The sequence below is a fragment of the Salmo salar genome, chromosome 10, assembly GCF_965601325.2.
Source record: "Salmo salar chromosome 10, fSalSal1, whole genome shotgun sequence".
Classification (NCBI taxonomy): Eukaryota; Metazoa; Chordata; class Actinopteri; order Salmoniformes; family Salmonidae; genus Salmo; species Salmo salar.
The window spans coordinates 56963092-56988928 of record NC_138300.1 but is presented as its reverse complement, the minus strand read 5'-3'; the positions used below and the strand labels follow the sequence as shown (position 1 = coordinate 56988928).

The window sequence follows — 25837 nt, the reverse complement described above, 5'->3', positions numbered from 1 at the left end:
TTATCATACAGAGGAAGTGCTGAAGCTGTAGCAGTCTCTAACCTGGTTTTATCATACAGAGGAAGTGGTGAAGCTGTAGCAGTCTCTAACATGGTTTTATCACACAGAGGAAGTGGTGAAGCTGTAGCAGTCTCTAACATGGTTTTATCATACAGAGGAAGTGGTGAAGCTGTAGCAGTCTCTAACATGGTTTTATCACACAGAGGAAGTGGTGAAGCTTAGCAGTCTCTAACCTGGTTTTATCACACAGAGGAAGTGGTGAAGCTGTAGCAGTCTCTAACCTGATTTTATCACACAGAGGAAGTGATGAAGCTGTAGCAGTCTCTAACCTGGTTTTATCACACAGAGGAAGTGGTGAAGCTGTAGCAGTCACTAACATGGTTTTATCATACAGAGGAAGTGCTGAAGCTGTAGCAGTCTCTAACCTGGTTTTATCATACAGAGGAAGTGGTGAAGCTGTAGCAGTCTCTAACATGGTTTTATCACACAGAGGAAGTGGTGAAGCTGTAGCAGTCTCTAACATGGTTTTATCATACAGAGGAAGTGGTGAAGCTGTAGCAGTCTCTAACATGGTTTTATCACACAGAGGAAGTGGTGAAGCTTAGCAGTCTCTAACCTGGTTTTATCACACAGAGGAAGTGGTGAAGCTGTAGCAGTCTCTAACCTGATTTTATCACACAGAGGAAGTGATGAAGCTGTAGCAGTCTCTAACATGGTTTTATCACACAGAGGAAGTGATGAAGCTTAGCAGTCTCTAACCTGGTTTTATCACACAGAGGAAGTGGTGAAGCTGTAGCAGTCTCTAACCTGGTTTTATCACACAGAGGAAGTGGTGAAGCTGTAGCAGTCTCTAACCTGATTTTATCACACAGAGGAAGTGGTGATACTGTAGCAGTCTCTAACCTGGTTTTATCACACCGAGGAAGTGGTGAAGCTGTAGCAGTCTCTACTCTCTACTTGAACCTGGTTTTACCACACAGAGGAAGTGGTGATACTGTAGCAGTCTCTAACCTGGTTTTATCACACAGAGGAAGTGGTGAAGCTGTAGCAATCTCTAACCTGATTTTATCACACAGAGGAAGTGGTGATACTGTAGCAGTCTCTAACCTGGTTTTATCACACCGAGGAAGTGGTGAAGCTGTAGCAGGCTCTACTCTCTACTTGAACCTGGTTTTATCACACAGAGGAAGTGGTGAAGCTGTAGCAGTCTCTAACATGGTTTTATCACATCGAGGAAGTGGTGAAGCTGTAGCAGTCTTTAACCTGGTTTTATCACACAGAGAAAGTAATGAAGCTGTAGCAGTCTCTACTCTCTACTCTAACCTGGTTTTATCACATCGAGGAAGTGGTGAAGCTGTAGCAGTCTTTAACCTGGTTTTATCACACAGAGGAAGTAATGAAACTGTAGCAGTCTCTACTCTCTACTCTAACCTGGTTTTATCACACCGAGGAAGTGGTGGATGCAGAAAGGGAACGGGGGAGAGAAGGGTTTTTAATCACATTCAGTGCTCTGTGGTGGCTGGCTCTAAGTGCTCACTGCTTACATAGCGGTGTGATCCCGTATAGGCAAGCCTGCCCTCAGCACTGCATGCGTGTCTACGTGTGTGTACGTGTGTGTGTTCTTCACTCCACACATCTAATCCCATATGGAAAAGATAGAGTATAGAGTAATTGAAGAAGATACCTATATGTTCTACCTGGAACTTGTCAGTCATACATATGGTAGCAAATACACAAACAAGATCCATAGAAGATTCTAGTAATATCTGACTGATATAGGTGGTTAACATTTAGACATGGTCCATGTATTATATAAAAACGTACAAGGGACATGTCAGCTAAGTCTTCTAAGGTCAAAGGTCTCACGTAAATGGACAAACACTTTCCAAAGCACTCGCATACCACTGTCTGACATCATTGAAGCGTTCAATGTGACGATTAATTCCTGCCCGAGGAGGAGCAGGAGACGGAGGAGAAAGAGGAGAGGAGGCGGAATGGGGAAAGCAGAAGGAGGGGGGGGGGGGTGGAGGAGAGGAGGTGGAGGAGTCCAGGTAAATCGGGAACATTCCCAGAACATTGGTTAAAATTCCCAAGTTGTAGTTAGGGTTTTATGTAACATTAGGATGAAAACATCCCAAAAAACCTTCAAATAGTGTTTTTGATAACAATCTTTTTTTTTATTATTTTCTTTTTTACCTCCAATGCAGAGGACAATTTCATTAAAGTTACCTCTGCTGCAGAGGACAAGTTCATTAGAGTTACCTCTGCTGCAGAGGACAAGTTCATTAGAGTTACCTCTGCTGCAGAGGACAAGTTCATTAGAGTTACCTCTGCTGCAGAGGACAAGTTCATTAGAGTTACCAGCCTCAGAAATTGAAGCCCAAATAAATTATTCACAGAGTTCAAGTAACAGACACATCTCAACATCAACTGTTCAGAGGAGACTGCGTGAATCAGGCTTTCATGGTCGAATTGCTGCAAAGAAACCACTACTAAAGGACACCAATAATAAAAAGAGACTTGCTTTGGCCAAGAAACACAAGCAATGGACATTAGACCGGTGGAAATCTGTCCTTTGGTCTGGTGAGTCAAAATTTGAGATTTTTGATTCCAACCGGCGTATCTTTGTGAGACACCGAGTAGGTGAACGGATGATCTCTGCATGTGTGGTTCCCACTGTGAAGCATGGAGGAGGTGTGATGATGTGGGGGTGCTTTGCTGGTGACACTGTCTGTTCTGCAGTGATATGCCATCCCATCTCTTAGTGGGACTACTTCCTGCAGGGGATTGGTGGGCGGAGTAGGAGAGGTGGGTGGAGCTGGGAGGGTCGTCAGTGCAGATGGAGCACACCTGTGGAAGCTCAGCTGTGGCATAAAGCCATTGTTTCCCCATTCGGCAAGAGATTCCTCTCTCCATGCATACCTTTGGTTATTTCGTTATTTACTTTGGCAGTTGACACCTAATTTACTGACCTTCATGCCTCATCTGATTATTGTTGTGAGTGTTTACTTTATTTATGGAATCAATTAATTTTGTTATTCCTTTACTCAGTGTGTGGTTTCCCATTGTAACAAACAATCTTGAGCCAGGTTGTAACAACTGTCAGATAGGGGGGTATAGTCTGAACACTGACAGAGAGGGGGGTATAGTCTGAACACTGACAGAGAGGGGGGTATAGCCTGAACACTGACAGAGAGGGGTTATGGTCTGAACACTGACAGAGAGGGGGGTATAGTCTGAACACTGACAGAGAGGGGGGTATGGTCTGAACACTGACAGAGAGGGGGGTATAGTCTGAACACTGACAGAGAGGGGGGTATAGTCTGAACACTGACAGAGAGGGGGGTATAGCCTGAACACTGACAGAGAGGGGTTATGGTCTGAACATTGACAGAGAGGGGGGTATGGTCTGAACACTGACAGAGAGGGGGGTATAGCCTGAACACTGACAGAGAGGGGGGTATAGCCTGAACACTGACAGAGAGGGGAGTATAGTCTGAACACTGACAGAGAGGGGGGTATAGTCTGAACACTGACAGAGAGGGGTTATGGTCTGAACACTGACAGAGAGGGGGGTATAGTCTGAACACTGACAGAGAGGGGGGTATGGCCTGAACACTGACAGAGAGGGGGGTATAGCCTGAACACTGACAGAGAGGGGGGTATAGTCTGAACACTGACAGAGAGGGGGGTATAGTCTGAACACTGACAGAGAGGGGGGTATGGTCTGAACACTGACAGAGAGGGGTTATGGTCTGAACACTGACAGAGAGGGGTTATGGTCTGAACACTGACAGAGAGGGGGGTATGGTCTGAACACTGACAGAGAGGTGTATGGTCTGAACACTGACAGAGAGGGGGGTATAGTCTGAACACTGACAGAGAGGGGGGTATAGTCTGAACACTGACAGAGAGGGGGGTATGGTCTGAACACTGACAGAGAGGGGTTATGGTCTGAACACTGACAGAGAGGGGTTATGGTCTGAACACTGACAGAGAGGGGGGTATGGTCTGAACACTGACAGAGAGGTGTATGGTCTGAACACTGACAGAGAGGGGTTATGGTCTGAACACTGACAGAGAGGGGGGTATAGTCTGAACACTGACAGAGAGGTGTATGGTCTGAACACTGACAGAGAGGGGTTATGGTCTGAACACTGACAGAGAGGGGGGTATAGTCTGAACACTGACAGAGAGGGGGGTATAGTCTGAACACTGACAGAGAGGGGGGTATAGTCTGAACACTGACAGAGAGGGGTTATGGTCTGAACACTGACAGAGAGGGGGGTATAGTCTGAACACTGACAGAGAGGGGTTATGGTCTGAACACTGACAGAGAGGGGGGTATAGTCTGAAGACTGACAGAGAGGGGTTATGGTCTGAACACTGACAGAGAGGGGGGTATAGTCTGAACACTGACAGAGAGGGGGGTATAGTCTGAACACTGACAGAGAGGGGGGTATAGTCTGAACACTGACAGACAGGGGGGTATGGTCTGAACACTGCAGTGCTCCTGCATAACAATTTTATCCTCATACCTTTAGACTGAGTCCACAAACCTGTCACTTTCAACTGTCACTAGGCCTATATCCTTAAAGTCCTCCCCCAGCATTCTAATCAAGCCTTCAAGTCCACCCCCAGCATCCTAATCAAGCCTTCAAGTCCACCCCCAGCATCCTAATCAAACCTCCAAGCCTAGCCTGAATCACTCCAGCTATCCCAGTCACTCACTTAGCTCACTGCCATTCTTGTGCTTTGTGGGAACTAGCCTATTGAACAATCTCTAGCCATCAAGGAGCACAAAGCAGAGACAGAGATCCACAAAAGACCACCCCCCCCAACCCCCTCGTTGGCCCCCATCCAGTCTCCAGACACAGTTACCATGCGGGGGGGGGGGGGGGGGGGGGTGGGGGGGGGGGGTGCTGGCAGCTAAGCAGCCAGCCCCATTGACTCAGTATGAACAGAACAATATGCTAAGGCTGACTCCCAAAAGGCACCCGTTTCCCTACGTAGTACATTACTTTGGACCACTACGCTCTTAGAAAAATAAAAATCTAGAACCTATGAACAGGGGACAGCTGAAGAACCCTTTTTGGAACCCTTTTTTTTTCAAGAGTGTGCATTATAAAGGGAATAAGGAGACCATTCGGGATGCAACAGAGAACAATGTGCTGGAGAGGACCAGTGTCTCTGAAGACAGGGGTGTTATGATGTTGGTATAAGGCACACTATGGTGTCTGATCTGATGAAGGTATGTCTGAGGAGGAGGGTTTGAAATACTGCTGATTTGATGGTACATTTCCCATAAGGCACTGAAACAGAAAATATTTACGTCGAGTAGATGTGTTTCTGATAACATGGTACATTCTGGCATACCAACCAGAATGTTCTCGCAGGTAATCTAGCATTAAATATAGATGATGTGTCCCATTTGGTCCGTTGAACTCCCATGAACCCCCCCTCATCTGTATTCTGTGCTGCAGAGGAGCTACTCAGACCACACTGAGGCTACGTCCCAAATCACACCCTTTTCCCTATACAGTGCACTACACTCTTAGAAAAAAGGGTTCCAAAAGGGTTCTTCGGCTGTCCCCATAGGAAAACCCTTTTTGGTTCCATGTAGAACCCTTTTTGGTTCCATGTAGAACCCTTTAGGGTTCCATGTAGAACCCTCTGTTTGAGGGAACTAAAAAGTGTGGAACTAAAAAGTGTTCTAACTGGAACTAAAGAGGGTTCTTCAAAGGGTTCCCCTATGAGGACCTGCCGAAAAAACCTTTTACATTCTAGATAGCACCTTTTTATCTACGAATGTACTTTTTTTCCAGAACCTTATGGGTACTGTCTAGGGAATAGGGTGGCATTTGGGACGCACCTGCCACTGTCCAGCCTGAACAAGAGGGCATGCTTGATGTAGTAGGCAAAAAAATGCCATCACAATATTTAGCAACAGACCATTTTTTTTTTTAGGGAAGTACAAAAGAAGCCTGTTATAGATATAGCCTCTATTGGTGCAGTGTAGATATAGCCTCTATTGGTGCAGTGTAGATATAGCCTCTATTGGTGCAGTATAGATATAGCCTATATTGGTGCTGTATAGATATAGCCTCTATTGGTGCAGTGTAGATATAGCCTCTATTGGTACAGTGTAGATATAGCCTCTATTGGTGCAGTGTAGATATAGCCTCTATTGGTACAGTGTAGATATAGCCTCTATTGGTGCAGTGTAGATATAGCCTCTATTGGTGCTGTATAGATATAGCCTCTATTGGTGCATTGTAGGGTTAGGCAATTCAGAGGCATTGGTAAAGATCTGGGACCAGGCTACAATTAATCCACTGTACTGTGAGACGGCATTACACCACACATGACATCTTGCCTTCTGGTAAAATAAACTAATTACTGTTAATCTTTTAAGTAATTACCAGAGAAGCCAAGCTAGGCTGTAGCGCCTGCAGATATGCAAGGTCTGTGAAGTGCAATAGTGGCGTCGGCATCCGAATGTGTGTTGTTTTTTTGTTATTACCGACTCCATAACGATTGTAAAGAATGTAAACAAAGGTACCTGGTTAAAAGTAGTGCACTATAAAAGGGAATAGGTTGCCATTTGGGACACTGATTTTTAGATTAAATCAGAGCAGATGGCAATATCTGTGTTCTCTTGGCAGAGATGGCCCGTCACTCCCTCTCTCTACTGGTTATGCTGCAGAGATGGCCGTCTCTCCCTCTCTCTACTGGTTATGCTGCAGAGATGGCCGTCACTCCCTCTCTCTACTGGTTATGCTGCAGAGATGGCCGTCTCTCCCTCTCTCTACTGGTTATGCTGCAGAGATGGCCGTCTCTCCCTCTCTCTACTGGTTATGCTGCAGAGATGGCCGTGACTCCCTCTCTCTACTGGTTATGCTGCAGAGATGGCCGTCTCTCCCTCTTTCTACTGGTTATGCTGCAGACATGGCCGTGACTCCCTCTCTCTACTGGTTATGCTGCAGAGATGGCCGTCACTCCCTCTCTCTACTGGTTATGCTGCAGAGATGGCCGTCACTCCCTCTCTCTACTGGTTATGCTGCAGAGATGGCCGTCACTCCCTCTCTATACTGGTTATGCTGCAGAGATAGCCGTCTCTCCCTCTCTCTACTGGTTATGCTGCAGAGATGGCCGTCTCTCCCTCTCTCTACTGGTTATGCTGCAGAGATAGCCGTCACTCCCTCTCTCTACTGGTTATGCTGCAGAGATGGCCGTGACTCCCTCTCTCTACTGGTTATGCTGCAGAGATGGCCGTGACTCCCTCTCTCTACTGGTTATGCTGCAGAGATGGCCGTCTCTCCCTCTCTCTACTGGTTATGGTGCAGAGATGGCCGTCTCTCCCTCTCTCTACTGGTTATGCTGCAGAGATGGCCGTGACTCCCTCTCTCTAATGGTTATGCTGCACAGATGGCCGTGACTCCCTCTCTCTACTGGTAATGCTGCATAGATGGCCGTCACTCCCTCTCTCTACTGGTTATGCTGCAGAGATGGCCGTCACACCCTCTCTCTACTGGTTATGCTGCAGAGATGGCCGTCACTCCCTCTCTCTACTGGTAATGCTGCAGAGATGGCCATGACTCCCTCTCTCTACTGGTTATGCTGCAGAGATGGCCGTCTCTCCCTCTCTCTACTGGTTATGCTGCAGAGATGGCCGTCACTCCCTCTCTCTACTGGTTATGCTGCAGAGATGGCCGTCACTCCCTCTCTCTACTGGTTATGCTGCAGAGATGGCCGTCTCTCCCTCTCTCTACTGGTTATGCTGCAGAGATGGCCGTCTCTCCCTCTCTCTACTGGTTATGCTGCAGAGATGGCCGTGACTCCCTCTCTACTGGTTATGCTGCAGAGATGGCCGTCTCTCCCTCTCTCTACTGGTTATGCTGCAGAGATGGCCGTCACTCCCTCTCTCTACTGGTTATGCTGCAGAGATGGCCGTCACTCCCTCTCTCTACTGGTTATGCTGCAGAGATGGCCGTCACTCCCTCTCTCTACTGGTTATGCTGCAGAGATAGCCGTCTCTCCCTCTCTCTACTGGTTATGCTGCAGAGATGGCCGTCTCTCCCTCTCTCTACTGGTTATGCTGCAGAGATAGCCGTCACTCCCTCTCTCTACTGGTTATGCTGCAGAGATGGCCGTGACTCCCTCTCTCTACTGGTTATGCTGCAGAGATGGCCGTGACTCCCTCTCTCTACTGGTTATGCTGCAGAGATGGCCGTCTCTCCCTCTCTCTACTGGTTATGGTGCAGAGATGGCCGTCTCTCCCTCTCTCTACTGGTTATGCTGCAGAGATGGCCGTCACTCCCTCTCTCTACTGGTTATGCTGCAGAGATGGCCGTGACTCCCTCTCTCTAATGGTTATGCTGCACAGATGGCCGTGACTCCCTCTCTCTACTGGTAATGCTGCATAGATGGCCGTCACTCCCTCTCTCTACTGGTTATGCTGCAGAGATGGCCGTCACACCCTCTCTCTACTGGTTATGCTGCAGAGATGGCCGTCACTCCCTCTCTCTACTGGTAATGCTGCAGAGATGGCCATGACTCCCTCTCTCTACTGGTTATGCTGCAGAGATGGCCGTCTCTCCCTCTCTCTACTGGTTATGCTGCAGAGATGGCCGTCACTCCCTCTCTCTACTGGTTATGCTGCAGAGATGGCCGTCACTCCCTCTCTCTACTGGTTATGCTGCAGAGATGGCCGTCTCTCCCTCTCTCTACTGGTTATGCTGCAGAGATGGCCGTCTCTCCCTCTCTCTACTGGTTATGCTGCAGAGATGGCCGTGACTCCCTCTCTACTGGTTATGCTGCAGAGATGGCCGTCTCTCCCTCTCTCTACTGGTTATGCTGCAGAGATGGCCGTCACTCCCTCTCTCTACTGGTTATGCTGCAGAGATGGCCGTCACTCCCGCTCTCTACTGGTTATGCTGCAGAGATGGCCGTCACTCCCTCTCTCTACTGGTTATGCTGCAGAGATGGCCGTGACTCCCTCTCTCTACTGGTTATGCTGCAGAGATGGCCGTGACTCCCTCGCTCTACTGGTTATGCTGCAGAGATGGCCGTCTCTCCCTCTCTCTACTGGTTATGCTGCAGAGATGGCCGTCTCTCCCTCTCTCTACTGGTTATGCTGCAGAGATGGCCGTGACTCCCTCTCTCTACTGGTTATGCTGCAGAGATGGCCGTCACTCCCTCTCTCTACTGGTTATGCTGCAGAGATGGCCGTGACTCCCTCTCTCTACTGGTTATGCTGCAGAGATGGCCGTCACTCCCTCTCTCTACTGGTTATGCTGCAGAGATGGCCGTGACTCCCTCTCTCTACTGGTTATGCTGCAGAGATGGCCGTGACTCCCTCTCTCCACTGGTTATGCTGCAGAGATGGCCGTCACTCCCTCTCTCTACTGGTTATGCTGCAGAGATGGCCGTGACTCCCTCTCTCTACTGGTTATGCTGCAGAGATGGCCGTGACTCCCTCTCTCTACTGGTTATGCTGCAGAGATGGCCGTCTCTCCCTCTCTCTACTGGTTATGCTGCAGAGATGGCCGTCTCTCCCTCTCTCTACTGGTTATGCTGCAGAGATGGCCGTCTCTCCCTCTCTCTACTGGTTATGCTGCAGAGATGGCCGTCTCTCCCTCTCTCTACTGGTTATGCTGCAGAGATGGCCGTCACTCCCTCTCTCTACTGGTTATGCTGCAGAGATGGCCGTGACTCCCTCTCTCTACTGGTTATGCTGCAGAGATGGCCGTCTCTCCCTCTCTCTACTGGTTATGCTGCAGAGATGGCCGTCTCTCCCTCTCTCTACTGGTTATGCTGCAGAGATGGCCGTCTCTCCCTCTCTCTACTGGTTATGCTGCAGAGATGGCCGTCTCTCCCTCTCTCTACTGGTTATGCTGCAGAGATGGCCGTCTCTCCCTCTCTCTACTGGTTATGCTGCAGAGATGGCCGTCTCTCCCTCTCTATACTGGTTATGCTGCAGAGATTGTCGTCTCTCCCTCTCTCTACTGGTTATGCTGCAGAGATGGCCGTCTCTCCCTCTCTCTACTGGTTATGCTGCAGAGATGGCCGTCACTCCCTCTCTCTTCTGGTTATGCTGCAGAGATGGCCGTGACTCCGTCTCTCTACTGGTTATGCTGCAGAGATGGCCGTCTCTCCCTCTCTCTACTGGTTATGCTGCAGAGATGGCCGTCACTCCCTCTCTCTACTGGTTATGCTGCAGAGATGGCCGTCACTCCCTCTCTCTACTGGTTATGCTGCAGAGATGGCCGTGACTCCCTCTCTCTACTGGTTATGCTGCAGAGATGGCCGTGACTCCCTCTCTCTACTGGTTATGCTGCAGAGATGGCCGTCTCTCCCTCTCTCTACTGGTTATGCTGCAGAAATGGCCGTGACTCCCTCTCTCTATTGGTTATGCTGCAGAGATGGCCGTGACTCCCTCTCTCTACTGGTTATGCTGCAGAGATGGCCGTGACTCCCTCTCTCTACTGGTTACGCTGCAGAGATGGCCGTGACTCCCTCTCTCTACTGGTTATGCTGCAGAGATGGCCGTCTCTCCCTCTCTCTACTGGTTATGCTGCAGAGATGGCCGTCTCTCCCTGTCTCTTCTGGTTATGCTGCAGAGATGGCCGTCACTCCCTCTCTCTGCTGGTTATGCTGCAGAGATGGCCGTCTCTCCCTCTCTCTACTGGTTATGCTGCAGAGATGGCCGTCTCTCCCTCTCTCTACTGGATTGTATTTATCACACTGTCATCAGACGTACAATCACACAATCGGGGATTTTCTCTTCAAGCTTTCTGGTGGCTTTCTCAGTCAAAAACAGAATTGCTGGAGTAGGTGTATGTAATATTCATATGTGTAAACATACTGAATCATAATTGGATGCATTTTACCTCCGTATCATACTGTGCTATGATTGGTTAAGACCACCCAGAGGGTTAGGTCATGGTCAGTTGATCATGGTTGGAGATAAATGAACATGCTAGCTAATAAAGAGCTACGTCAAGAAATATCCCGTAGTACTGCAGTTCATTATTTTGTACAAAGCGTGAAAAACAAGACATGGTGTCAGAGTAAAAGGTCTTAAAAGATGGATTTTTTCTGGAGTTCCTTCACCTCGAATGGACTGGGGAGTCTACAAACTGACCCGATGCATGGCGTCAGTACAAACAGCATGTGGAGCTGATGTTCACGGGTCCTCTGAAGGAAAGAGGAGAAGAGGAAAAGTGCAGCTACCTGCTCCTCTGGATCGGTGAAAAAGGGAGAGATATTTATAACACATGGACACTTACCGAGGCTGAATCAAAGCTACTGAAAACACACTACGATCGTTTTGAAGCATATGTTGTGCCGAAGACTAATGCAATTTTCGCTAGGTACAAATTCCATGAGAAAGTACAGGGAGCTTAGCGAGTCTTTTTGAACAGTTTGTGACTGGGCTGCGTCTGCTTGTAAAAGACTGTGATTATGCAAACAAGGATGAGATGGTCAGTGACCGTATTGTATTTGGAATACACTCACCGCGAGTGAGAGAAAATGTTGGGTCTGAGCTGGACAAAGCTATCGACATAACCAGATCTCACGAGCTAGCACCGGCTCAGATGAAAACCTCCGGTGCACAGAGAGCACGTTTTACAACGGAGAGAGACATAACAGAGCTACACAGACTCAAAACACGTGGATATTGTGGATACAAAGTGCATGGCGAACAAGGACATTGCCCAGCTAAAGGCAAACAGTGTACTAAATGTGGTAAATGGAGTCACTTTGCAAAGGTGTGCAGAGCTTACCGTGGAATGTCAAACAAAGAGTCAAATGCTGATGAACTGTATTGATTCAGTGACACAGAAAAGTCAAATATCAGAGACAGGGCAAGCCTTTGCTGACATTGAGATAGGAACACAAGGCACAGAGCTAAAGTTCAAACTAGACACTGGTCCACAAGTAAACATTATTTCTCTGAATAAGTACCGCAGTTTGACATCTGAGTGCGAGCTACAGCCCACCATGCGCAGACTGACTGGTTATGGTGGTGAACAGCTCCCAGTAAATGGTCTGGACAGGTCCACTCCAACCCACTGAACAGTGATGGGAATTTACATTGATCTTAGTGTCTTACAGAACTTTAAAAACCTCACTCCATATTCCAAAACCAAACAGAACGAATGAATAAAACACAGAGGGTTCTCTTTACCTCTTGTTCCTATTCATAATCCCTGGTTTTACCTTACACTCCTTGACCTTTCCATAGCGCTTCTTCTCTACAGGTGTTTTGTCACGACTTCCGCCGAAGTCGGTCCCTCCCCATGTTCATTCGGCGGTCGACGTCACCGGCCTCTAGTTATCGCCGATCCACTTTTCATTTTCCATTTGTTTTGTCTTTGTTTTACACACCTGGTTTCAATTTCCCAATTACATGTTCATTATTTAACCCTCTGTTTTCCCCATGGTTTTTGTGAGTGATTGTTTGTTGTATACGGTCCATTATTTGTGGGCTAGCATTATTGCTTTGTAATTGTATACTTTTGAGTAAATTACATTCTATTACTCATATCTGTTGTCCTGCGCCTGACTCCGCTACACCAGCTAAACACAGGATCTGTTACAGAATCACTCACCCACCGAATGGAGTCAGCAGGAGCAGACGCCCTCCCTGTGGTGGTAGAGGAGCGCGTCCAGGAGCACGCGACCATCTTACAACGTCTGGGCACAGCGTGCTGCAGACGATGGATCGAGGTTTTCCAACGCCTCCACCAGCCCCACTACAGCAGGCCCCACTGTCCACCCCTCCTTCACCCGGTCCAAGTGGGATTCGGCTCGTGCTCCAGAGGGAGTATGATGGGACGGATGCCAGGGGTTCCTACTCCAGCTGGAACTCTACCTGGCGACCGTCCACCCGGCTCCTTCAGGATGTGAGAGCGTGTCCGCCCTCGTCTCCTGCCTCTCAGGCAAAGTTCTGGAGTGGGCCAACGCCATATGGAGTGAAGGAGACACGGCATTACGCAGAGTTCACCCGCCGCTTTCGGGCAGTTTTCGACCATCCACCTAAGGGTCGAGCGGCGGGTGAATGTCTGTTCCACCTGAGGCAGGGGATGAGGAGCACGCAGGATTTCACTTTGGACTTCTGGACCCTGGCCGCCAATGCGGGATGGAACAATAGGGCCCTGATCGATCACTACTAGTGCAGTCTGCGCGAGGACGTCCGTCGGGAGTTGGCCTGCCGAGACACCACCCTCACGTTGGACCAGCTGGTGGACCTGTCCATCCGGCTGGACAACCTGCTGGCTATCCGCGGATGTCCGGATCAGGGCCCATCAGTTCCATCCCCCAGCACCTCCGCTCCTACGCCCATGGAGCTGGGAGGTGCTGCGCTTAGGGTGACCGGAGGAGGGGCCATTCCCTGCACCATCTGTGGCCGCAGAGGGCACACTGCTGGTCGGTGTTGGGGGGGTTCCTCAGGGAGTTGAGGTAGCAGGCAGGGCACTATCGTGTCATTCCAGGTGAGTCGGCACCAGGCTCACCCAGAGCCCCCTGTTGCTCACATGTATGTGTTTATTACATTTCCTGAGGTTTCCCCCGCATTCCCAGCATAAGGCGCTCGTAGATTCAGGCGCAGCTGGGAATTTTATTGACCGTTCATTTGCCCATAGTTTAGGGATCCCCCTTGTTCCTGTGGATATGCCCTTTCCTGTGCACGCTCAAGATAGTTGACCATTAGGGTCAGGGCTGATTAGGAAGGCCACCGCTCCACTAGACATGGTTACGCAGGAGGGTCACAAGGAGATAATCAGTCTCTTCCTTATTGATTCTCCTGCGTTTCCCGTGGTGCTGAGCCTACTCTGGTTGGCCTGTCATGACCCCACTATTTCGTGGCAACAGAGGGCTCTCAAGGGGTGGTCACGAAAGTGCTCAGGGAGGTGTGTAGGGGTTGCCATCGGTGCGACTACGGTGGAAAGTCCAGACCAGGTCTTCACCGTGCGCATCCCCTCAGAATATGCTGATTTGGCTCTCACCTTCTGTAAGAAGAAGGCGACTCAATTACCACCTCATCGACAGGGGGATTGTGCGATTAATCTCCTGGTAGACGCAGCACTCCCAGGAGTTACGTGTATCCTCTGTAACAGGAGGAGACGGCGGCTATGGAAACATATGTCTCCGAATCCTTGGGGCAGGGATACATTCGGCCCTCCACTTCACCTGCTTCCTCGAGTTTCTTTTTCGTGAAGAAGGATGGAGGTCTGCGCCCGTGTGTTGACTATCGGGGTATCAATCAGATCACAGTGAGGTACAGTGTCATCGCCAGTGCAATCGAGTCAATGCACAGGGCGCGTTTCTTCACAACATTTGATCTCAGGAGCGCTTACAACTTGGTGCGAATCCGGGAGGGGAACGACTGGAAGACGGCATTTAGTACCACCTCAGGGCACTATGAGTACCTCGCCATGCCGTACGGGTTGATGAATGCTCCATCAGTCTTCCAGGCCTTTGTTGACGAGATTTTCCGGGACCTGCATGGGCAGGGTGTAGTGGTGTATATCGACGACATTCTGATATACTCCGCTACACGCGCTGAGCATGTGTCCCTGGTGCGCAGGGTGCTTGGTCGACTGTTGAAGCATGACCTGTACGTCAAGGCTGAGAAATGTCTGTTCTTCCAACAATCCGTCTCCTTCCTAGGGTTCCGCATTTCCACATCAGGGGTGGAGATGAAGAGTGACCGCATTTCAGCCATGCGTAATTGGCCGACTCCCACCATGGTAAAGGAAGTGCAGCGGTTCCTAGGGTTTGCCAAGTACTACCGGAGGTTTATCCAGGGCTTTGGTCAGGTAGCGGCTCCCATTACCTCACTGCTGAAATGGGGACCGATACGGTTGTAGTGGTCGGCTGAGGCGGACAGGGCTTTTGGTCATCTGAGGGATCTGTTTACCTCGGCTCCCGTGCTGGCTCATCCAGATCCCTCTTTGGCGTTCATAGTGGAGGTGGACGTGTCCGAAGCTGGGATAGGAGCCGTGCTCTCTCAGCGCTCGGGTACGCCACCGAAGCTCCGCCCCTGTGCCTTCTTTTCGAAGAAGCTCAGCCGGGCGGAGCGAAACTAGGATGTGGGGGACCGGGAGCTGTAGGCTGTCGTCAAGGCTCTGAAGGTGTGGAGACACTGGCTTGATGGGGTGAGACACCCTTTTCTCATCTGTACTGACCAACGCAATCTGGAGTACAACCGGGCAGCGAGGAGACTGAACCCTCGCCAGGCAAGGTGGGCCCTGTTTTTTACCCGTTTTGTGTTCACCCTGAATGGTATGAATGTATATTATATTTAATGAATTATTATTATTATTATTTAACTTCTTATGGGCAGGTGGGACTGTAGCATCCCACCTGGCCAACATCCGGTGAAATTGCAGAGCAAGAAATTCAAAAATACCAAATTCAAGTATTTAACATTCTTGAAAATATATGTGTTATACATCAAAATAAAGCTTAACTTCTTGTTAATCCAGCCCGCCTGGTCAGATTTCAAAAAGACTTTACGGCGAAAGCAAACCATACGATTATCTGAGGACAGCGCCCCGCATACAAACACATGAAAATAATTTTTCAACCAGGCAGGTGCGCCACAAAAGTCAGAAATAGCGATATAATTAATGCCTTACCTTTGAAGATCTTCTTCTTTTGGCACTCCAAACTGTCACAGAAACATCACAAATGGTCCCTTTGTTCGATAATGTCCTACTTAATGTCCCAAAAATGTCCATTTATTTGGCGCGTTTGATTCAGAAATACACCGGTTTCAACTCGCCGAACATGCCTACAAATACAGTTACCTGTAAAGTTGGTCCTAACATTTCTAACAATGTTCCTAATCCAACCTCAGGTACCCTAAAACGTAAATAATCGATGAAATTTAAGACAGAATAAACTATTTCTAATTTCAGATAAAAACAATGTGAAGCGAGCTCCAGTTCACGCGCCTCAAAACAGTAGAGTCCACCTGGAGTGACACTTACAATGAATAGGACTACTTCTTAATTTCTCAAAAGAAAAACATCGAACAATTTCTAAAGACTATTGACATCTAGTGGAAGCCATAGGAACTGCAACCAGGTTCCTAATAATAAGGGTATCCCATAGAAACCAATTGGAAAATCCTATGACCTCAATTTCTTTTCCCTGGATGGTTTGTCCTCGGGGTTTCGCCTGCCATATCAGTTCTGTTATACTCACAGACATTATTTTAACAGTTTTAGAAACTTTAGAGTGTTTTCCATCCAAATCTACCAACTATATGCATATCCTAGCTTCTGGGCCTGAGTAACAGGCAGTTTACTTTGGGCACGCTTTTCATCCGGAGGTGAAAATACTGCCCCCTACCCAAGAGAGGTTAAGTAACCAGACATTCTAAATGAATAGGGGAATACATTGAGATTGACAGTAACTTCACTGATGAATATATATGAATATTTATATATTTCACAGGGAATTGATGAACAAGTAAACAAATAGTGTGCAGGAATCAGTGGTCTGTAGCACACCCCCCCCCCCCCCCTTATTCTGGTCTCTGCATTTTAAATATTATTCTTGAGACATTTTCCTCACACATAAACACTAACCTCAAACAATGTCAGGACATAACAGTGGTCTTTTTACCTTCAACTCATATTAGTAAATTTGGTACTGGCATTTTATTCACATCCCTCCAGCCTATTCAATAGATATGAACTTTCATAAAAATACAAATAGTGAAATATTCAAAAGTTAGCCTTTTTATATAAAACTACCGTAAATTCCGGACTATAAGCCGCAACTTTTTTCCCAGCTTTGAACCTCGCGGCTTAAACAATGACGCGGCTAATATATGGATTTTTCCCGCTTTCAATTTTTTTTTCTCCAAAAAAACACATTCTGTGACGTGCTCAGTTTTTTGGCGGCATGAAGCTTTCATTAGACCAATGAAATTGCCGAACGGGTTAAGGTCAAACAACTTTTTTCTTTACTGTTTAGATTAAATCGAGCGCTCTCAAACTTCCCATCATTCTGATTATGGTAGTCATTTTGTCACCCTCATCATGGCAAAGACACGGAGAAATGCATATGATGCAGCTTTCAAGTTGAAGGTGATTAATCTGGCTGTTGGAAAAGGAAATAGAGCTGCTGCACGGGAGCTTGGTCTTAATGAGTCGATGATAAGACGTTGGAAACAGCAGCGTGAGGAATTGACTCAGTGCAAAAAGACAACTAAAGCTTACTGCTAATTTTTAATTTTTTGTTACAAGCCGTGTTTCGTTAAAGCCTATTTATTTTTGTTACAAGCCGTGTTTCGTTAAAGCCTGTGTAAAGTTCATTTGTTTCAATGTACCGGTTGGCACCTGCGGCTTATAGACATGTGCGGCTTATTTATGTTCAAAATTTAAAAATGTTTTTAATTCAGTGGGTGCGGCTTATATTCAGGTGCGCTTAATAGTCCGGAAATTACGGTAATCTAAATATAATCACGTCACCAAATAACTGATTTAAACACACTGTTTTGTAATGAAAGTCAACAGTAGCCTCAACAGCACTCTGTAGAGTTGCACCATGGTGTAGCTGGAGGACAACTAGCTTCCATCCTCCTCTGGGTACATTGACTTCAATACAAAACCTAGGAGGCTCATGGTTCTCACCCCTTTCCATAGACTTACACAACAATTATGACAACTGATAGGACGTCCTCCGGCGCTACAGAGGGTAGTGCGAACGGCCCAGTACATCACTGGGGCCAAGCTTCCTGCCATCCAAGACCTATATAATAGGCGTTGTCAGAGGAAAGCCCATAAAATTGTCAGAGACTCCAGTCACCCAAGTTATAGACTGTTTTCTCTGCTACCGCATGGCAAGCTGTACCGGAGCGCCAAGTCTAGGACCAAAAGGCTCCTCAACAGCTTCTACCCCCAAGTCATAAGACTGCTGAACAATTCATATAATCGCCACTGGACAATTTACATTGACCCCCCCCTCTTGTACACTGCTGCTACTCACTGTTTGTTTGTTACCTATGCATAGTCACTTCAGCCCCCACCTACATGTACAGATTACCTCAACTAGCCTGTACCCCTGCACACTGACTCAGTACCGGTACCCCCTGTATATAGCCTCGTTATTCTTATTGTGTTACTTTTTATTATTACTTTTTATTTTAGTCTACTTGGTAAATATTTTCTTCTTCTTGAACTGCACTGTTGGGTTAAGGGCTTGTAAGTAAGCATTTCATGGTAAAGTCTACACTTGTATTCAGAGTGTGTGACAAATAAAGTTTGATATGATTTGATCACATTTATTTATCTCTTAAAAAACTACCCATAACATGATGCAGCCACTACCATGCTTTAAAATATGAAGAATGGTGCTCAGTGATGTGTTGGATTTGCCTCAAATGTAACGCTTTGTATTCAGGACATAAAATTGATTTCTTTGCCACATTTTTCCCATAGGAGAACCCTTTGAAGAACCCTTTTTGGTTCCAGGCAGAACCCTTTTGGTTCCATGTAAAACCCTTTACACAGAGGGTTCTACATGCAACCCAAAAAGGTTATATTTGTAACCAAAAAGGGTTCTTCGACTGTCCCCATAGGAGAACCCTTTTTGGTTCCAGGTAGAACCCTTTTTGGTTCCAGGTAGAACCATTTTTTCTAGGGAGTATACAATGTTGTTGCTCCATCCTCAGTTGTCACCTATCACAGCCATAACACTCTGTAACTGGTTTAAAATCACCTTTTGCCTCATGGTGAAATCTCTGAGCGGTTTCTTTCCTCTCCGCCTGTATTTTTGTAGTCGCTGGGTGTATTGATACAACATCCAAAGTGTAATTAATAACTTCACCATGCTTAGAGGGATATTAACCTTCTACTTTTTTACCCATCTACCAATCGGTGCCTGTCCTTGCAAGGCATTTGAAAACCTCCTTGGTCTTTGTTGTTGAATCTGTTTTTGAAATTCACTGCTCGACTGAGGGGCCGTGCCGATAATGTCTAAAAACATAATTCCGCTTTGACATTATGGGGTATTGTGTGTGGGCCCGTGACTCAACCTCTAAAAGTAATCAATAAAAAAATTCAGGCTGTAACACAACATGTGGAAAAAGTCAAGAGGTGTGAATACTTTCTGAAGGTAATATAGGCTATTTAATTTAAGGGTTCACCACCTGAGGAAGTGGAAACTACAAAACAAATAGCCTCAATCGCTTACTCTAAATATAATACCCACTGTTAGTAGCCATTTATTCATGTAATGTCCTACAAATACATTACCAGTTGTAGGCTACTACCAGTTGTAGGCTACTACCCATAAGGCCTCTACCCTCACAATGGCAGGTACGCATTTCGCCCGTGTGCCGCCCCCATATCTCAAAGCCATATCAAATATCTAGGTTTTAAAAATAGTTGCTATTGAGCTGAATATTGAGCTGATACCTCCAGAAAGCTGAGACCGTCCTCTCCTCAACAGGAACAAGCGGACAAAGCTGTGTTTTTCATGCAATTGCATTTTGAAATGTTATACGATCAGAAGTTGTTTTTCTCTCGAGTGACTGTGGGAGAGGAAAGTGGTTCACTCATCACAGCAATAAGCCCCAGAGAGGGCACAGGGGCAAGGGAAGGGCAGACACTTTCATTACAGGATTAATGATGATAATGCACTTTTCTGTTAGACCAAATCATGGTTTTAGCCGCCCCCCAAAAAATGTGATGTTTTAAGTGAGGTGAAAATGTAGAATTCGCTCTTTCTAAAGTTTTTAGAAAGAGCTGGGTTTTTTTTTTACGATAACATGATCTTGGCTGTTTAACTGATAACATAGTCGGAGCAGGTGTCTTTGCTGATGGCGCGTTTGATTATGAATGTGAGGACACACCCTCTCCTCTCCAGGTCTCCGGAGAGAGCTCGGTCATAATCAATTCAGTGTCAGTCAATGTCGGGATGAAAACCTCACACACCCTATCATGGGGGAGACACTCCCTCGTGGAGCCGGGTACACCCTCTGATCTTCTGCCTCTCATCTTCTACCTCAATACCACCTTGACCTTTCCATAGTGCTCCTTCTCTACAGGTGTTTGATAACATCCTCTACCTAAATACCTTCTCTACATCCTCTACCTAAATACCTTCTCTAATGGGGAGGTGAGGGGGAAGGTGGAGGAGGGGTGAAGGGGGAGGTGAGGGGGGAGATGAGGGGGGGATGAAGGGAGTGATGGAGGGGAGAGGGGAGATGAAGGGAGGTGAGGGGGGGGAGATGAAGGGGGGTGAGGGGGGAGATGAAGGGGGGATGAGGGGGGGTGAAGGGAGTGATGAAGGGGGAGGTAAGAGGGGAGATGAAGGGGGTGAGGGGGAGATGAAGGGGGGTGAGGGTGGAGATGATGCGGGGTGATCTTATGCTGCCACGTTAAATGAATTACTTCACATTTAGAAAACAAGGTTCCCATATGAGAAACCCTTTTTGGATCCATGAGGAACCCTTTTTGGTTCCATGTAGAACCTTACTTTAGAAAGGGCCCACCTTGTGTGTGCGTGTGTGTGCGTGTGTGTGTGTGATACTCACTGGTTGTGTTTCCTGACATCTGGATGATGCATTTGCTGTCCTTCCCCATCTCTCTGGAGTTGAAGGGACGGACCCGCACCGCCACCTTCACAGAGGCCCCGGACATGGTGCCTCCTGGCTAGGACCAGCCTGCTCGGAGCGCCTCTCAAAACGGGCCCAAATACAGGGCCTGGAAAATCGATAGCAACACCTGTAAAAGAAAATGAAAAGTATAAAACGGCAAATCCTTAGATGGTTAACGTTAACACACACACACACACACAAGAGAAACTTCTATCTGTGAGCTTGTCTCACTGCTATCAACCCTGTCTCTGTTTTTAGTATCGATGTGATACAGTTATACCCTATTACTGTGACTGAACCCTATGATTGGTTTCCAGTTGATCACCACAGAGTCAAATAGAGCAACGTTAAGAGTCGTAAGCATAATACTGTATCTCAATGTTGTGACCTTGTTGTAAACATTATACTGTATCTCCATGGTGTGACCTTGTTGTAAACATTATACTGTATCTCCATGGTGTGACCTTGTTGTAAACATTATACTGTATCTCCATGGTGTGACCTTGTTGTAAACATTATACTATATCTCCATGGTGTTTCATGTTCACCTTGTGTGACTTTGCATCACTATTACACCAGGACTACATCCCAAATGGCACCCTATTCCCTATGTAGTGCACTACTTTAGACCAGGGCCCCATAGGGGGTCTCTAATCAAAAGTAGTGCACTATAAAGGGAATAGGGTGCCATTTGGGCCGCATATCAGATCACAGAGCCCTTATTCTGCTGCGTTTCCATTAAGGTAAACAGAAGGAGGTATAGTGATTCAAGAAACCTCTTCTCCCGGAAGCTCATAAATTACATTAGTTCAGCTACAGTATCTAAGATCCTTGATCACTAAAGATGTAGACTCCCTCCCTCTGCTCTGTCTGTCCATATCACTATGGCAACCTACTCTTCCGAGAGTCATCAAGCACTCTCAAATCTATAATCTTATTTAAGGGAGATGACCACTGAATTGTAAGAGAGTGAGTGAGAGAGAGAGAGAGAGAGAGAGAGAGAGAGAGAGAGAGTGTAAACATATGTTTCCCATGCCAATAAAACGTAAAACATGCAGAGCATTAGGCCGATACCCGGTAATTATCAAAATCCAGAAAATCAATCAGCTAAAAGGAAGCTATTCCCAAACCTTTCATCACCTACAGAGAAAAGAACATGGAGAAGAGTCATGGGGCTCTGTTTACAAACACAAACAGACCCCACAGAGCCCCAGGACAGCAACACAAGTAGACCCAACCAAATCATGAGAAATCCAAACGATAATTACTTGACACATCGAAAAGAATTAACAAAAAAACTGAGCAAACTAGAATGCTATTTGGCCATAAACAGAGATTATACAGTGGCAGAATACCTGACCACTGTGAATGACCCAAAATGAAGGAAAGCTTTGACTATGTACAGACTCAGTGAGCATGGCCTTGCTATTGAGAAAGGCAGACCTGACTCTCAAGAGAAGATAGGCTATGTGCAACACTGCCCACAAAACAAGGTGGAAACTGAGATGCACATCCTGACCTCCTGCCAAATGTATGACCATATTAGAGACACATACAGTGCCTTCGGGAAAGTTTTCAGACCCCTTGATTTTGTCCACATTTTGTTACGTTACAGCCTTATTCTAAAGTGGATTAAACAGAAAAGAATCCTCATCAATCTACACACAATACCCCATAATGTCACAATTTTACCTTTATTTAACTAGGCAAGTCAGTTAAGAACAAATTCTTATTTTCAATGATGGCCTATGAACAGTGGGTTAACTGCCTTGTTCAGGGGCAGAATGACAGATTTGTACCTTGTCAGCTCGGGGATTTGAACTTGGAACCTTTCGGTTACTAGCCCAACGCTCTAACCACTAGGCTACCCAATACCCCATAATGACACAATACCACATATTACTCAATACCCCATAATGACACACTACCCCATAATGACTCAATACCCCATAATAATACCCCATAATGACACAATGAAACGGTTTTCCCATTGTCATTATGGGGTATTGTATTTAGATTGATGAGGGGAAAAAAACTATTTAATGAATTTTAGAATAACGCAGTAACCTAACAAAATGTGGAAAAAGAGGTCTGAATACTTTCCCGAAGGCACTGTATTTCCCTCAGATTTTACAGACCCACAAAGAATTCAACAACAAATCCAATTTTGATAAACTCCCATATCTACTGGGTGAAATACCACGGTGCAAGATGTGTGACCACCATAACATGACATTTGAAATGTCTTTATTCTTTTGGAACTTCTGTGTAATGTTAACTGTTCACTATAGTTTTTTATCTATTTAACCTACTTTGGCAATGTTTCCCATGCCAATAAAGCCCTTAAATTGAGAGAGAAACAGAGAGAACTGAACCTGTCTAATCTCAGAACCCAGACCCAAATCTCACATCAACTGGCCAGCTACTTAATTTGTGTTTCAGTTCAGTACAATTCTTATTTTCAATGACAGCCTAGGAACAGTGGGTGCCTTGTTCAGGGGTAGAACGACAGATTTGTATCTTGTCAGCTCAGGGATTCGAACTTGCAACCTTTCAATTACTAGCCCAACACTCTAACCACTAGGCTACCCTGCCGCCCCAATGTAAAGTCTATCACGAGAGACCTGTCATTCAATTAAATCCATCTGTGTACAAACAAGGCCTCACATCCCCTGGTCCAGACCACCACCAGTGGACTACAATAGAGGGCGCCTGACTGTGTGGCTGGCTGGCTGTCTCATGAAAGGAGCATGCATGGTCAGCTCCAGCCGAGGAGAGATGGGAACTTAGCCTAGCGACAACAATAGAAGTGCAGCCACAGCTGAATGACAGGCCGCTCCCTAGGATTACCCTGGTCCAATAACACAGAGACAGACCAGTCAGTCAGTCAGTCAGTCAGTCACACTGGTCCAATAACACAGAGACAGACCAGTCAGTCAGTCAGTCACACTGGCCAAATAACACAGAGACAGACCAGTCAGTCAGTCAGTCAGTCAGTCACACTAGCCAAATAACACAGAGACAGACCAGTCAGTCAGTCAGTCAGTCACACTAGCCAAATAACACAGAGACAGACCAGTCAGTCAGTCAGTCACACTGGCCCAATAACACAGAGACAGACCAGTCAGTCAGTCAGTCAGTCACACTGGCCAAATAACACAGAGACAGACCAGTCAGTCAATCAGTCAGTCACACTGGCCCAATAACACAGAGACAGACCAGTCAGTCAGTCAGTCAGTCAGTCACACTAGCCAAATAACACAGAGACAGACCAGTCAGTCAATCAGTCAGTCACACTGGCCCAATAACACAGAGACAGACCAGTCAGTCAGTCAGTCAGTCACACAACAAACCCAAGGTTACTGCAGGGCTCATTTGGAAAAGAGACCTGGGTCTCAATGTAACTCCGTGTTAAAATAAAGGTTAAATACAATTAAAAACAAAGGCCAGACCAGTCAATCAGTCAGTCAATCAGTCAGTCAGTCAGCCAGTCACACTAGCCCAATAACACAGAGACAGACCAGTACGTCAGTCACAACACAACAGACATAGACTAGACCAGTCAGTCACAACACAACAGACATAGACTAGACCAGTCAGTCACAACACAACAGACATAGACTAGACCAGTCCGTCAGTCACAACACAACAGACATAGACTAGACCAGTCAGTCACAACAGACATAGACTAGACCAGTCTGTCAGTCACAACACAACAGACATAGACTAGACCAGTCAGTCACAACAGACATAGACTAGACCAGTCCGTCAGTCACAACACAACAGACATAGACTAGACCAGTCAGTCACAACAGACATAGACTAGACCAGTCCGTCAGTCACAACACAACAGACATAGACTAGACCAGTCAGTCACAACACAACAGACATGACTAGACCAGTCAGTCACAACACAACAGACATAGACTAGACCAGTCAGTCACAACACAAAAGACATAGACTAGACCAGTCAGTCACAACAGACATAGACTAGACCAGTCTGTCAGTCACAACACAACAGACATAGACTAGACCAGTCAGTCACAACAGGCGTAGACCAAACCAGTCAGTCACAACACAACAGACATAGACTAGACCAGTCAGTCACAACAGACATAGACTAGACCAGTCAGTCACAACAGACATAGACTAGACCAGTCCGTCAGTCACAACACAAAAGACATAGACTAGACTAGTCAGTCACAACAGACATAGACTAGACCAGTCTGTCAGTCACAACACAACAGACATAGACTAGACCAGTCCGTCACAACAGGCGTAGACCAAACCAGTCAGTCACAACACAACAGACATAGACTAGACCAGTCAGTCACAACAGGCGTAGACCAAACCAGTCAGTCACAACACAACAGACATAGACTAGACCAGTCAGTCACAACAGACATAGACTAGACCAGTCCGTCACAACACAACAGACATAGACTAGACCAGTCAGTCACAACACAACAGACATAGACTAGACCAGTCAGTCACAACACAACAGACATAGACTAGACCAGTCAGTCACAACACAACAGACATAGACTAGACCAGTCAGTCACAACACAACAGACATAGACTAGACCAGTCAGTCACAACACAACAGACATAGACTAGACCAGTCAGTCACAACACAACAGACCAAACCAGTCAGTCACAACACAACTGACATAGACTAGACAAGTCCGTCAGTCAGAACACAACAGACACAGAGCGGACCAGGGTTCAGGACTGGGAGAATACAGGAACTATAGGTGTAAATAATGGCTGGATAGGATATTATCATATTTCTATAGCAATTAGTTATCAATGAGTTACATACAGTAGGATTACATGCTCAGCTGTCTCGTTAAGGGAATATATTGAATTTCACAGTATATTTTGACATACTATATTTGGAGATGTGTGCTGTTGAAGTCAATGAAAAACCTTTAAAAGTCATTACAATAGTGAACAATAATTCAGCAGCCTCCCTGTTCGTGGCATTAATATGACCTACTGTTTGACAAAATATCTAAAATAATGCTTGGATTTGACGTATAGAATCACAAGCACAATACTAATAGACCTATAACACAGTGGTAAAAACACTAATATCACCATGACGGCGGTTGGTGTGCAAACTGTACCGTCACACAAGGCATAGTTCCTTTCTCCCCATTGGCTGCCCCCAAAGGCCCCTATGGTGTCTGGAACACAAATCAGGATATAAAT

At 46.6% G+C, this 25837-nt stretch overlaps 1 protein-coding gene across 11 annotated transcripts in view; it reads right to left on the bottom strand.

Annotated features, from left to right (window-relative positions):
* The window catches only part of kif1aa (kinesin family member 1Aa), a 162060-nt gene that overhangs the window by 131108 nt on the left and 5115 nt on the right, over positions 1-25837 (bottom strand). For all 11 annotated transcript variants that reach the window (XM_082957087.1, XM_082957089.1, XM_082957091.1 and 8 more), the window contains exon 2: positions 20561-20750. In XM_082957087.1, coding sequence (XP_082813213.1) covers positions 20561-20666 — 106 coding nt within the window. In that variant the 5' untranslated portion in view covers positions 20667-20750. The remainder of the gene's footprint in view (positions 1-20560; positions 20751-25837) is intronic.